Source organism: Hyalella azteca, unplaced genomic scaffold, assembly GCF_000764305.2.
Source record: "Hyalella azteca isolate HAZT.00-mixed unplaced genomic scaffold, Hazt_2.0.2 contig6336, whole genome shotgun sequence".
Lineage (NCBI taxonomy): Eukaryota > Metazoa > Arthropoda > Malacostraca > Amphipoda > Hyalellidae > Hyalella > Hyalella azteca.
In genome coordinates this window covers 224893-239012 of record NW_025936499.1, presented here as the reverse complement: position 1 = coordinate 239012, position 14120 = coordinate 224893, and the positions used below count along the sequence as shown (strand labels likewise).

Below are 14120 nucleotides of genomic sequence, written 5' to 3'. Positions count from 1 at the left end.
CATCTTGCGGTGGCCCGACATAATCCGACCGACGATAGCTGAAGCCCTTTTCTGCGGATTGGACTCCATCTATCATCTCATAACTACCTGATTTTCTAAACTTTGAGATTGTTTTGGAATTATTTTCACGGTTCCAAATTTTCGTGTTGTATCCTATTTACTTGTATCATGTACTTATTTCCATCAAAATTTCTGTATTCAATGCTTCCTGTAACTTGAAAATGAATTTTTAATTATGCACTATGGGATGAATTTCCAAGTAAATAACAAATATTCTCACGAGTCCAAGATCAATTTACTAATTTTCGTGAAACTGTTACTAAATCTCGAGTTCAAATTCGTAATTCAGTTACAATATAAGAATTACGTGCATAAATTTTTTAAACTTGCTGAGAAAGGCTTGTGTACCTTTTATTTCTCCTCATTAGGAAGCAATCAACATTAAGAACTGTCGTAAAATCGGTTGAAAGTTAAAAGATACCCGGCAGTGAATAGTGATCAACTTCTTTGGCAAACTCAATCTTGCTATGCCAAAGTAATTTTGATTGCGCCTGTAGCCGAGTTGGTATAGTTACAGATTAAAATATGAATTAAACTCTCTTACAAGGCAAATATAATGCTGACCTTGGCATGAGCAGGTAGGGGAAGGCCAAGTCGATCACTCGTACTGGGGACGCCCGGAGGAGATGACCATGAGTAGGCCGTCTATGAAGATAGACGTCAACGCTCCAGGTCAGAGGGCAGCCTTCACTAGCTATATTGTCGTCATATGAATAGATGAAATAAAATAATATAATATAGTATAATATAATATAATATAATATAATATAATATAATATAAATGATCTATATAAATGCCAAATAATATATTTTATTTAAAAAATGTTACGTGGATAGTGATCAGTTTTATTCTGAAAATCAATTAAAATCACAAACATAATCCATCAGCCGTCGATTCAGCGTAAACGCCACTTGTCAATAAAACCCGTATAATAATTATCAGAATTACGATTTGTGGGGTTCGATTGTCTCTTAATAACTAAAAAGCTTTCTCGATCACGTTAGGAACTTGTGGTTTTGTTTTGTTTACAAAATATATTATTTCTATTGTAGGCCGGCGACATAATTAAGTGCTGTGGCGAAGCTAGTGGCAGTGAAGGTAGATCTTGTCGTTCTCTTCTCCGTTACTTGTGGGTCGCGTGCCATTTATGCAAAGACATGGAATAAGGAACAACAAGTTGGATAAATTTTTCCATTTCTTGTCTTTCAAAAACAATTTTCTTTATTGACACTTGAAAATTTTAAGTTAACCCAGCAACTGTCATTCTTACGCAAAATTTCTGTCGTGTTTTCTTTCGCAAAAAGTCTGTCCAAACAATCCTTTATAAATTTTCTGACAAAAACTTGACATAGTTATTAAGATCATTTTTTTGCAACGACGTATTTAATGTGTAATGTGCAAAGCCACCCTGCTCATCCTCACGCAGCTTTCAAACGAGTTCCCGAGTATGTTGCAATTATTTCATAGGATAGGAATTAAATTTCTCAACATTAGTTCTTACATGCACGTTGTTGAAAATCATTACTTTTTAAGTTCGGATTGATTCATTATGTTTTATACCGCTGTTAAGGTTGGTACCATTGGAAATCCAGTTATTTTAAGAGTAAATTTTTATTTAAAGGCTTTCTGCAAATGTTTCAAATTTCAATGTCGTCGTTTTCTACAGTTTAGTTCATCATTTAAACTCACACGAATAAAAGGACACGTGAAGTAGGCCAGCAAGTTAAAAATCAGTACAGAAAAAGGCTTCATTTATGGGGTGAAATGAAGTGCTAAATATTTAATGATTATCTATGGAATATTATTCATTGCAGGCCGTTATTGAACAAAATACACTACAAGTTTTGGCTTTAGTTGAAGATATGTAAATAATAGAAAATATGCCATTTGAGCGCGTTAGCGTTCACCAGTTTCAATATCGTCTCAGAGATATCCTTATAATTTCATGTTACCTGCGAAGGAATTTATTTTAAATCACCTTCCACAGGATCAGACTTGGCGGGTGAAACGGCAGCTGCTCTCACGGCGGCATCATTGGTTTTCCAGGTGAGATAACCAGGAAAGTTATACAAATTAGAATTTTTTTAGCACATATAGGGGCAAAGTCTAAAAATTTCAAAAGAATTCACTGGCTTTGGGCCGAAAAGTCAATGACTCGTCCATGAGGCATCAAAGCAGGCTAGACGAAATGAAAATTGTACTAACTTAGAATACTTCAGTACAAAATTAAGCCGACGCAACGATACTTTTTGGCAATTTATGTATGCGAATAAAGTGCAATCGATCTTAAATAAGATAAAAGGATCCATTAATTTCTGTTCTATTGTTTTTCGTCTGAACAGGATGGCGATCCGGCTTACGCTGCCGTTTGCCTGGAAGCTGCCAAGAATTTATTCGATTTTGCTGACCAGTATCGACTGATGTACCACGAGTCCATTACGGATGCGGCAAATTTTTACAAGTAATTGTAAAAAGTCAAATGTGATAATAACTTATAGATTTTTATTTATTTTTAGATTTTTTGTTAGAAAACTCAACAATTACTCAATTCAATTAATTTTTTTTTCCGCACCTATATACTAATCATTGGACAATTTTCTTTTGATCCCACATAAAGGAATAGAACTGAGGTTCCTTCCTCTTGTATTGGGCAGGTCGTTCAACGGTTACGGGGACGAATTAGCTTGGAGTTCCATGTGGCTTTATAAAGCCACTGGCGATGAAATCTACGCCACCAAAGCGAAGGAATATTGGGTTGAATTTGATGTCCATTACAACGGTTATGGCTTCAGCTGGGACAACAAATTTGCCGGGGCACAGGTTCGAAGCTCAAAATGTATTTACGAATGATCTCAAAATATCTGATATTCTTCCTGCAAATGTTTCACTTAAATATGAATAAAGTTTATGATCTTTATAAATTGTTTAGCTTCTTTGATTCTATTGGATGCGATTGCCTATAAATAGGGACATGTTAGGTTCTTCAAACCTGGGCCTATACTTTAAAATAAGTTAAGAGATCGTAAGTTCATCAGCTAATCATTGACGACCTTTCAAACAAAATCCACCAATCATAGACAAGAAAATAGAGCGTAAGCACTTACATTCACTTAGCGAATTTTGAGACTATGGCCCCTGTACTGAGTTTGATCATAGGTACTCGATAAGCTGAACTATTCAGATCTTGTACGCGGAGGAGTTCAGCGACCCTGAGTACAGTGAGGCCGTGCGCTACTTCCTCGAGAGCATGAGGAGTCGAGAGCACACACCGGGAGGTCTCTTCTTCCTTGATCCCTGGGGGTCGCTCAGACACGCTGTCAATGTCGCTTTCATTGCCTTCAAGGTAACGACGTAACTATACTTCTATATGTTTGCATTGAAGATATGTAATTGCATAATTTCTCAAGTTATTCAAAAAGCGTTGGAGAAGGAATTAGTGTATGTACAAAACTACCTATCCAGAGACGGTGTTGCATCTTACAAAGTGTGATCAGTTTTTAACTAATGCTTGTGAGGATTTGAAAAAGAATTTTGAACCAAATTCTTTAGGCCGCTGATCTCGGCATAGACACGGAAGTGAACAGAGCCTGGGCAGAGCAGCAACTGAACTACGCGCTCGGATCCTACGGACATTCCTACATTGTTGGCTTTGGCGTGAACCCACCCGAGAGACCGCATCACCGAGCCAGGTGTCGTTAACCTGACATAACCTTTTGGTTTGTTCAATTAATCTAAGGGGCACTTGCACTATTTGCATGGACTCGGCTGCAGCTCTTACAATGCCTGCATTTTTCCCTCAGGTCTTGAGACATCCCTTTTAATTTGCACTGACATTGGCAATGACTCCAATAATGCCAAAATCAATAACAACTAAATTGGCATAATTTTGTTCACCATGTACTTTACTAATTTCTGTCTTTATCTACCATTAATTCAATTGAAGGCGTTATTTATTACAAGAGTCCACACAGTAGACAAAATATTAATCAAAATATTTTTCAAATCCAAATGCTAATGCTTGTATTTGTAGCTCGTGCCCCGACATGCCGGAAGCCTGTGTAAGTGACTGGGCGCAGAACCAGCCCGGGCCTAACCCTCAGGTACTCTACGGAGCCATGGTCGGAGGTCCAGACCAGGTGAATTCATTAAAGTTGCTGTGATCGCATTTACCTGACTCATACGTTGATCATTAATACCTACTAATAATGAAAACCTATATTTTTTGATTGGTTGTTGTAACTTTTTAAGTAATTATTTTTCATTGTTTCATTTGGAGTCTGACTATTGAGTATTGACCAGCGGTTTTAACTTTTATTGATTCTCCAACCAGATATGGGAATTCACCTACATGAATAAGAATTTAGTAAAATCTCTTTTCAACTTCATATATACAAGGAAGCTTGAGGAGTATGTAAAAGAGAATTTTAAGTTTTAGCTATAAATTACCAGTGCACATTGTTTCTTCGTGATCTGATTTGTTGAAAGTAAATAAATCGAAGTGCGAAAGAGTATTTATCCAATATTAAGTGAAAGCTTGCAGCACGCAAAGAGTTGCTACAATTTATAAGTAGAAATTTGACTCGAAAAGATACCGAGACATATTTACAGGTAAACAAATTTTACAGAAATATACGACAAACTAATTGCATTTTAGTTTTGGATATTGAATCACGTCCTAGCAATCTTGCACTCTTTTTCAATTCCTTGAAATTATTCCGCATTCCTAAAATTTATTTGCAGTTCTAGCGCAAAAGTTGTTAACTTACTGTGCGATTACCTAAGTAGAAGTTAGGGAAAATAATAGCATCTGAGCGCTGTCTGATAAAAGAATAACCAAACTAAGAACTTGTGTACCTCGCAGACGGACGGCTACTCAGACGAGCGCATGGACTACATGCACAACGAGGTTGCCTGCGACTACAACGCTGCCCTCACCGGTGCCCTCGCTCAGCTCGTCATTCTTTATCAATAAAATGTACAGCTTTCGCTTGATTATTATAAAATATTCAGAAACAATTGGTTAATTAAAAGACTTTTCACTTTCGTCTCTAGAACATTTTTATTGCAGCGTTCCACATACCATAATTGAAAAATAAATATGTATTGTCTGAGACTATCATCTTGGTCAAATTTTTAGTTGCGCCAGCGCATTTTTTTACGCTAACTTTCACTGTATCAAATTTCGTCCCATTCTTCAATTCACATTTTTGTTGCGTAAATTTGTATTATGTTTTGTGATAATTGTAAGATCATTATCGCATTATTTTATAAATTGAGAAGGAATAGGATAAATTGATTACATGAGCTGTCACTGGTACTCGATTAAATAAATGTTGGCATGACATTTGATGCATTATTCATCTATATACACACCAATAGGAAACTTCCCAGGACATTGGAAAGTTACGCAGGAATGGAAACTTTATGATGACATTGGTTCATTCGTCTTTAAACAAGCAATAAAAGGGTGGTAAGGTAACCAAGCAATTATTTATTGGTAAGGTATAATCAAGTAAATATTTTTTAAAGGTTTAGATTTTAATGTCTTGTTTCAGTTCTTTTGTGAAGAAAATTTGAAGCACTGATCAAATAAATTAAATTTGCTGATTTCGCGACTTAATTCGGTGTTCAGAGGGTGAATAGAGATAGCAAGTTAGTTGATTTGCAGTGATGGAAAAGTTTTTACTGAGATGAAACTACTTTAACTCTGCATCGAACTATGCTTAACCCAATAACTTTTAGACCGTAAGTTTATTCACTGAGACTCCTCTTCAAACTAAATAAACAATAACTCTAAAGTAAATGCGGAAAAACAAACGTGTGAAACATATCAGACTTACACACTGTGACTATATGGATCGCTCTCTGAGCTCCAACAGGCAGTGTATTCAACTCGTATTAATGATGGTATAAGGGATAGTGTATTATTGGAATATTGCGTAGCTTAAATCTTTCAAACCGCAATGGTAAGAAATATAGAGTAATCCCCATAAAGTAATTCGATTTCTCAAGCTTACTTCCAACATTCTTTGTTCCATTCGGTGAGCGTTAAGTTCGTAAATGGTTTGAATCGCAATTTAAATAGATTGTTCAGCGCTAACAGTGTGCAATGGCTTTACTCTCTACCTTTGTGTGAGTTGAGAGCCTGTTTGAAAACCTACTATCTAATTAAAGAGAATTCTAATATCAAGCGCAAACTGCAATTAACTGGAATTTTCATAAAACAGCTTTGAAATGATATGCATAGAACTTTCTTGTTAATAGGATCAAATTGTAATTATTGCGGTTATGGATTGTAGCATCACTTCTCCTCATATGTTATAGATCTTTAGTTTTTGTTCAAATATCTTATTTAGCTAAAATAAATCACGAAAAGCTTCAGATCCTTTTCATCAGTTCGGGAATAAATCCGATGGTTTAGATTAGCCTGCTAGACCATTATTAATATGTGGAAAATCCCTGATTCCTGTTAGCCATTGTTAACTTCCATTGGGACGATGATGAGACAAGAACCAGTACTATACATATGAGCTACTAGATCAAGTTTGTGAAACGATTGATGATTTTTTTTTTAACTGGAAGTGAGGTATTACTTCAGGTCTATTCTGCCGATAATCAGTTAAATTTTTCTCAGATTTCTAGATAGATTCTGATTCTTCTAGAAGAACATCCACGTCCGTACCACGATCCACAGCTCGCCGCGAAAAATATTCATTATGCCTCGTCATCATCAAATGGACTGTAGAGTCTACCGCTCATACCATGAAACTCTTCTGCCACATTTAAATAGTTCGAGTATGTTCCTAATTTTACCCTTACATGAATTTATACGTCATTACATTTCTTCTACAATGACAAAGCTTTAAAATGAGCTTGGCATGTCTGAGCTATGATCTATTTGTAAGCGTGCCTTCATATTAACATAATTGATTGCTCATACTTTAATGCCATTGCATCCTGCGAGTGATCGGAATGCAATTGCGACGATTAATTGTTGATTCAATGCAGAATGGCTCCCGGGGGTGCAAACTAGAGTTTTTCTTTCGTACGGAAATAATTAAGTACCGGCGGATTCTCTTATATCATCTCTCTAAGATAAAATGTTATTTCGTAAATCAAATTTGTCCTTATATAGTGAAGATTTCATACAGACATACAGGCATGGTATATCTTTGTTGATGATATTATCTAGTTTCTATATATGGTAGAAATAAATCCATTAAAAAAGGAAACAAATTCAGGAATGAAATGACAATAAGATAAAGCAGATGAATCATTATAATTTAGAACTCAAAATCACTAGTAAGATGCATGGACTAATTGTCCCTAATACGGAACTGCATTATTCAGACTCGGCAATCGTTGGGGCAAACGTCGCCGCCAAACGCGCACACGGCGAAGCGGCGGTCGCACACGAGCGACTTGGGGTTGAAGAGCGTGTCTTCTGGGCAGTAGCCAATCTCCTCCGTGTACACGCCTCCCTCCTGCTCACAATCCAAACGAGACAATAATGATAAAATTCACTGATTTGAAATGTAGGCACTAAGCATGCTAATTAATATTGAATTGATTTCCTGATAAATAAATGTTAATAAATTATGCACTCTATCAATCGTTAATTAAAATGCAAGTTATTATTTGATTGTCTTATCTCTCACCCATCGCTGGAGCAATAGTTTCTACTTAATAAAGCTATTGAACTTCCTTTCACAGCAGGTGCATTGGATGTTCCTTTGCATTGGATGTGTTCACTTACCAAATCACACTTGTAATAAATTGTGCAGTCAGTAGGTTCAGGGTTGTTGCCGGGTTGTTGACAGTGGTCAGTGGCAGACGATTTGGGGGCGACGAAACGAGGCAGCTGAAAGGAAAGGAAACACTGACTTTTTTCATGCACACTTTCAAATTGCATTTTCAATATGAAATAAAGTTTTTCAAAGTAAAGATCAGAACAGCAAGAATAGCAGTATAAGTTTCAAAATTTACTGTATATGCTGCTGTATTCATTTCGTTTAGTGGATTAACGAAAGTGCTATAATTACATAATTTCAATTAGTGAGGTAACGAAGGTACTATAATTATATAATTTCAATTAGTGAGTTAACGAAGGTACTATAATTACATAATTTCAATTAGTGAGTTAGCGAAGGTGCTGTAATTATACAATTTCAATTAGTGAGTTAGCGAAGGTGCTATAATTATATAATTTCAATTAGTGGATTAACGAAAGTGCTATAATTACATAATTTCAATTAGTGAGTTAGCGAAGGTGCTATAATTATTCCGAAAGTATCAGACTTACGCGGGGTTTAGCGAGACGTTTGTGCTGGGGGCTCTTCATGCCAGTAAAGGTGTTCTTGATGGTCTGGATGAGAGGGAAAGGCCCCGAGCCACAAGCTCCAGAGAAGTCGTCCGTGTCTATACTCCAGGCCGCCACGCCTGCCAAGTTCTTGGCAAGGGCGTACGACGCCTGCAAAGTAATTGTGTTCTCAAGATTTTACTTACGTTCATTGATGTAACAAATATTGTCATCTAAGGTATCCATACCTTATACGTAACTACATGAAAGACTGAGGATCACAAATCTTTGATTAAAGAAAGGAGATGCTTAGAAACTACAGACAATCAGATCGATTCGACTAAACTGGAGTACATAATGCGCCACCGATTACCATAGTGCTTTAATTCTTTAGATTACGTTGGTAGATCAAAAGGCAGATTTAACAAATAATAATAATATATTAACGCCGTTTCGAATGTAGCAACATTCATTTTCAAGTTAATAGTTGCATTTAATTGTGAAATTTTGTTGGACATATATATAAGTACATAATACACGTAGAAAGGATACAACAAAAGAATTTCGAGCCAGAAAGTCCCTCCGCAAACAATCTCAAATTTTAGACTCATCCGGTAATTGTTCGCATAGATACGGATTTTGTATATATTTTCATATAGAATTAAATATTATGTCAAAGCTACAGATTAATGACGAAGTTAAACCGTCTTTATGTCGCAAACAATCCCAAGTAAGCTACCTCTGACCGTGACTCAGGGTATATATTGTTACCTTGTTCACCAATGATGCAGAATCATCGAAGCTGGCCCAGATGTTATCAAGGCTGAGATCGTAAGCGTACGGTTCATTCATGTCCGGCTCGTTGACGACCACCCATGGGCTGTTCAGGTTCCTTTCACACAGCTGTGAATATTCAGTATTTTAAGATTTTTTACTTTTATTGTTCCAATAGATTTTAATAAATTGGTATCAAAAGTTTCAAACGTCAGTTAACAGCGAACTATAGATCACTGGAAATGCAAATGCGATCTGTAGTTTCATAACAAATATATTTACAATGTTGAAAAAATATTCAAAGCAAACGGAAGAAAATGAGGTAAGCAAGCCTTTGAACAGAATAAATAATTCATGCACCCACAATTTCGAATGAATTTATGTACGAATGCCTCTTTTCCAACACTTTTCGTGTCTTTTCAAAAAATTGCTGACCAGTTGCATCTAAGGCTGAAATTTACAAAGAATCGTCAACTGGATCTCCTAAAACTCTTCAAAACTTTCCTTGAGACAAAACCGAAGGGAACCAACCTCATTGTAGCCCAGACTTCCAGGAGACTGGGTGTAGGGGCCGGCAATGCCGGGCTGTGAGGCGGGGGCTCTCATGCCGGTGTTGGAGGAAGAGTCCAGCGTCCAGGTGCGACCAAAGGTTGCGGTGCCCATCACGAGCTTAGAAGGAGCTGCTCCTTGATCCAGCCAGTAGTTGATGGCGAAGTCGACGTTGAGATACGCGTTGTTATCTACGTCCTTAGGTTACAAACGAGCAATAACGTACTTTAAGAAAATAAGTGCAAAGAGACGTTGATGTTACAGCATGTATCTATGCGACAATACTGGGGTTGATGGATGAGAGACAGTATATTAGATAGCAGTCATAAGTCGAAGTATATTAAAGCGCAACTATTTCATCTTATTATGGCTTATATTTTGAAATTCAAAAAACTTGATCGGTGAATGAAGTAAGCAAATGGCCAAATTTGCTCGATTCACTAATTGTATACCTAAGGTTAATTCTTTTGAAATAACGCACCCCGGGATAAGGATAGAGGATAGTGTGGTGGTGAGTAGCGTTATCCCAGGGCCCGTGGAAGTCGAAACTCATGACATGGATGGCATCAACAGCTGCAGAGACCCTCGGTACATTGTATGCAGCGTCTATGACTTCTTTGTTTGAGGACACGGTGGCTGTGAGAAGGTATCCTGCTGAGCCTAGGGCTGCTGCGAGCTCCTCCAATAGGATGGCATAGTTTTCCTGTTATAGACAAGTCATACTGCACTTAAACTTGTAATTGAGGGGTTGCAATAAGAACAATATTCACGACGAAGGATTTCCCAATGGAATTTATAATCAGTATAGAAGAAGTAAAAGAATAAGGAAATCGAACAGCTAGAGACAAAATATTAAAAAGTTCATTATATAGGGTTTTCAGGCGTTCCCAATCAAAGTTACTGGTGCTTCTAACTATGAAAGAGACAAATTTAGTCATTAATTACTTAAAGGAGATGATTCTAAAACACAGACATGTATATATTACGTTTAGATGACATCGATGATAGTTCTTGGATCATCTCCTACAAATTTACTGCATCAAATTATACCATTTGACCTTTTAATATGCATTTTTGTACATACATCGTCTCCAAAGGAAAGTTGGAATAATTGCAACCAGTTTTGGGATTTACAAAATACCACTAATGGCTAATGGCTACAGTGGAAATTGAATTTTGTTATAGCTCACCTTGTCCTCGGGAACTCCTCCTCGGAGGGTTGGATACTCCCAGTCCATGTCTAGGCCGTCGAAGTTGTGAGTTTCCAAGAAGTTCACGACGCTGTTGACAAATATGCTTCGTGAAAGAGCAGAACCTGCCATCTGGAATGGAAAAGGGAATTCAGTCAGCAACTCGAAAAATCGGTTACAAACACAAGAACGATGTTTGCGAAACACGAAAATTTTGAATTTTTGAATTCTGAAGTGAAAAATTCATGGCTTCATTCGAGTAATACATATTTTTTTATGGATTTATCTATTAGGAAGTAAATGTTCGAATTCCGCAGTACACTTCTTTACTCTAAGAAGATGTCTTATTCAGTAAATGTATGAAGCATGTCTTTAGAACAACGTGCAATTTTATTCAATGTCATAAAGTGTATACTATTCTGTTGTCTGTTTATGCATTGGCTTTATTCGCATCGATTATAGTCCGTAGCTATCCTTAAAAGATATCCAATTTGATAACTGTTTTCCGACAGCGTTAATATTAATTAATAACTTGTCATATAATGCATTTAGCCCAATTTATCACCAATCAACATTCCTTACAATTCACCAAATCAAGTAAATGAAGCTCTGACTCACATTAGAAAATTTGATTGATCCGTCATTCCAGCCACCAATCGAGATGAGTGTCTTGAGGTTTGGGTTGAGACTTTTGAGCGCCGTGAAGCGTTGGTATCCGCAGTTACGAGTTTCCCCGCACAAGTCGTTATAACGGTCGGCCCATGTAATTCTATTCAAGTCTCCAAGAGTAGCAAAGGCATAGACTGCGTGCGTGCATAGAAATGGATCGATGTCTTCAATTTCGAATTTTCCATTACCTTCTCGGTAAGTGGACCATGAGCTGTAGTAGCACACCACGGCTCCCTCTGCACATTATCACGAGTTGAAGTTGAGAAAATTCAGAACTAGAAAAATGTTTATCGAAAAAATTGTTTAGCAACAAAGTATAAAGATAAACTTGAATACCTAAGGGAAATATCGTTTTTCAGTGTTACATTTGATGTGAAGATTATTCGGAGTCATATCTTGGATACCTGATGTCTTACTTAGTTGTATGTTCGCAAACTGAGAAGTTGACATTTTAGGCTGATTGAAAATACATCATGACACTTGTGATAGAACAATTTAAATAATGGTTTGGGAAACATAATGGCTAATGATCAAAAACAGGTAAAAAATCGGGACCATTTATTATTTTCGAGGAAATCCTGGACTACACAAAATATCGACACTAATTAATGAGAGAAATTTTTCCGAACAGACTCATAAATCGGGACAATAATTTTGTAGGGTAATTAAAAAAAATTACGAGACACGGAGGAGGTTTCACTAAATATTACAACACATTCGAAAAACTGTCAGGAAATGTTCAGTAACACGACCAATTTACATATACAGTAGGGGGAAATAAATATTCGTACACTTGAAAAATCGTATTTTAATGTATGTAAGTACACAAACTTAACAGGAAAAGTGATTTAAATTATGTATAGAGACGCATAGTATTCAAAAATACTATCAAAAGAAATTAAATCTCAATGCAACAAAAAACAATGCAACATGTTCACTTTTCAAGTTTGTGTACTTACATACATTAAAATACGATTTTTCAAGTGTACGAATATTTATTTCCCCCCACTGTATTTGTAAGCAGTCAATTTATAATTGGACTAAACTATGAACAAAAAAATGCTCACCAGTGAGCGTGGCAGTGAGAACGAGGAGAGCTGCTAAGGCTGCGTACTTCATCGTGTCAGCGACGACGCGTTCATGAAATTGTGCCGTCCCATCTTTCCTTAAATGCACCCCGGCTTATCGCTGCAAAGCTTCTCATCATCGTTGGCATTGAAACATATTATCACAAGGCAATAGGCAAAGAAAATAGTTTTTCGTATTTCTTGGAATTAAGATATGGAATATAGGTCGCATCGGTCCCACGGGAATGAAAATCTGTCCATTCACCATGACGCAAGAAATGATTTTCTGGAGCTTTCTTTCAGATGGAGCATTTTTCCGACATTTTTTTAACGTTTTTTTTTCACCAGAAAATTTGTACACTAGTTTATATTAAATTTTTGTCATTCTGTTTCGAAGAAAGAAGACGTATTTTAGCTTAAATTCAATGATGATTTGATTGAGAGATAGCGGATGAAAATTAAGGAATACAAATGTTCCGAGGGAGACGCAAAAATTTGCCTTTATATTAAGTAGTTTAGAGATAAACTACGACAAAGACCAAACAGAATAATTCGAGACAGCTCTGTGGGCGGACTAGTGTTCATCCTAACTAATTAATATCCTTAAAACCACTTTAAGATTCACCTTGTAACCTGTTGTTCGCTTATAATGGCACTAGCTCAAGGTCATGCTGAAAGCACCACCACTTGTCAGCTACCAAGCGCTGACTACCAGCAACTCTGTGACATGAACTGATCTTCACAAGTCTTGAAGCCACGGTTAAATCCTCTCATCTCAGTGCCGCTACCACTGCGTTATTTAGTGGTGCGCACTTCCTTCATTCGAATAAGGCGCGTAACTCTAATTATTAAATTACGGAGAATATCCACAACCAATCTCCGTTTGGCCGCAAATTGATTGTGTGCCAATCGTGTTTTCAGAATGAATCATGATTTCTTATTGAAAAAAAAAATAAATAAAATATTAGGCTGAATGGTACATTTGCGCTAGAAAGAGCTTGACCTATCAAATTATCTGATTAGTTACTCGAGACTGAGACTCCCAATTTAATTACAATCTAAATCGCTTGCTGGCATAGTTTCCGCAATATACCTTTGTATTTAGTTTGATATGTGTTGATGAACAGGTATTGAATATGGTAAGTTACAAATAAATGCCAACTCATCAACCCTTGATAAGTCTTTTCGTGGAATGCTGAAATTCTCATAAAAATAAATGTACCGTAAAGACAAATAATTGCATATGGTATATTAGTCATATCTATGTTAGTCCTCTTTATGTTAGTTATCCAAAAATGACAAAGCATAGACGTTATCTTGAAGTTTTCCACGAACCACTCGATAACGTGAGAAATGAAATCTGTCCGCAAATCTTCGCAAAACTATCTTGTAATGACCACAAGATGGTGATAAAATCATATTGAGTCCGAGAGATTCAAATATTGTTCATAAATATAAGTATCTTTCGAGTTCTGGTTTAAGATTCGTTTGAATAATTGTTAAGTAAGTGC

At 36.6% G+C, this 14120-nt stretch overlaps 2 protein-coding genes across 2 annotated transcripts in view; one reads left to right on the top strand and one right to left on the bottom strand.

Moving 5' to 3' along the window:
• LOC108673482 (endoglucanase A) overlaps positions 1-5405 on the top strand; it is a 10251-nt gene extending 4846 nt beyond the window's left edge. Inside the window, exons 6-13 of the mRNA XM_018161321.2 lie at positions 639-732; positions 2049-2107; positions 2404-2522; positions 2716-2881; positions 3243-3404; positions 3611-3750; positions 4092-4197; positions 4923-5405. Coding sequence (XP_018016810.1) covers positions 639-732; positions 2049-2107; positions 2404-2522; positions 2716-2881; positions 3243-3404; positions 3611-3750; positions 4092-4197; positions 4923-5033 — 957 coding nt within the window. The 3' untranslated portion in view covers positions 5034-5405. The remainder of the gene's footprint in view (positions 1-638; positions 733-2048; positions 2108-2403; positions 2523-2715; positions 2882-3242; positions 3405-3610; positions 3751-4091; positions 4198-4922) is intronic.
• A 1918-nt stretch (positions 5406-7323) lies between these two features.
• LOC108673483 (chitinase-3-like protein 1) lies at positions 7324-12687 on the bottom strand. The gene is made up of 9 exons (XM_018161323.2): positions 12610-12687; positions 11492-11778; positions 10874-11005; positions 10165-10386; positions 9666-9881; positions 9132-9263; positions 8364-8531; positions 7818-7922; positions 7324-7545 (listed from the first exon to the last, which is right to left on the bottom strand). Exons 1-9 carry the CDS (start codon positions 12659-12661, stop codon positions 7408-7410), a joined length of 1452 nt encoding a protein of 483 aa, XP_018016812.1. The 5' UTR covers positions 12662-12687; the 3' UTR covers positions 7324-7407.
• Between the last annotated feature and the right edge of the window lie 1433 nt (positions 12688-14120).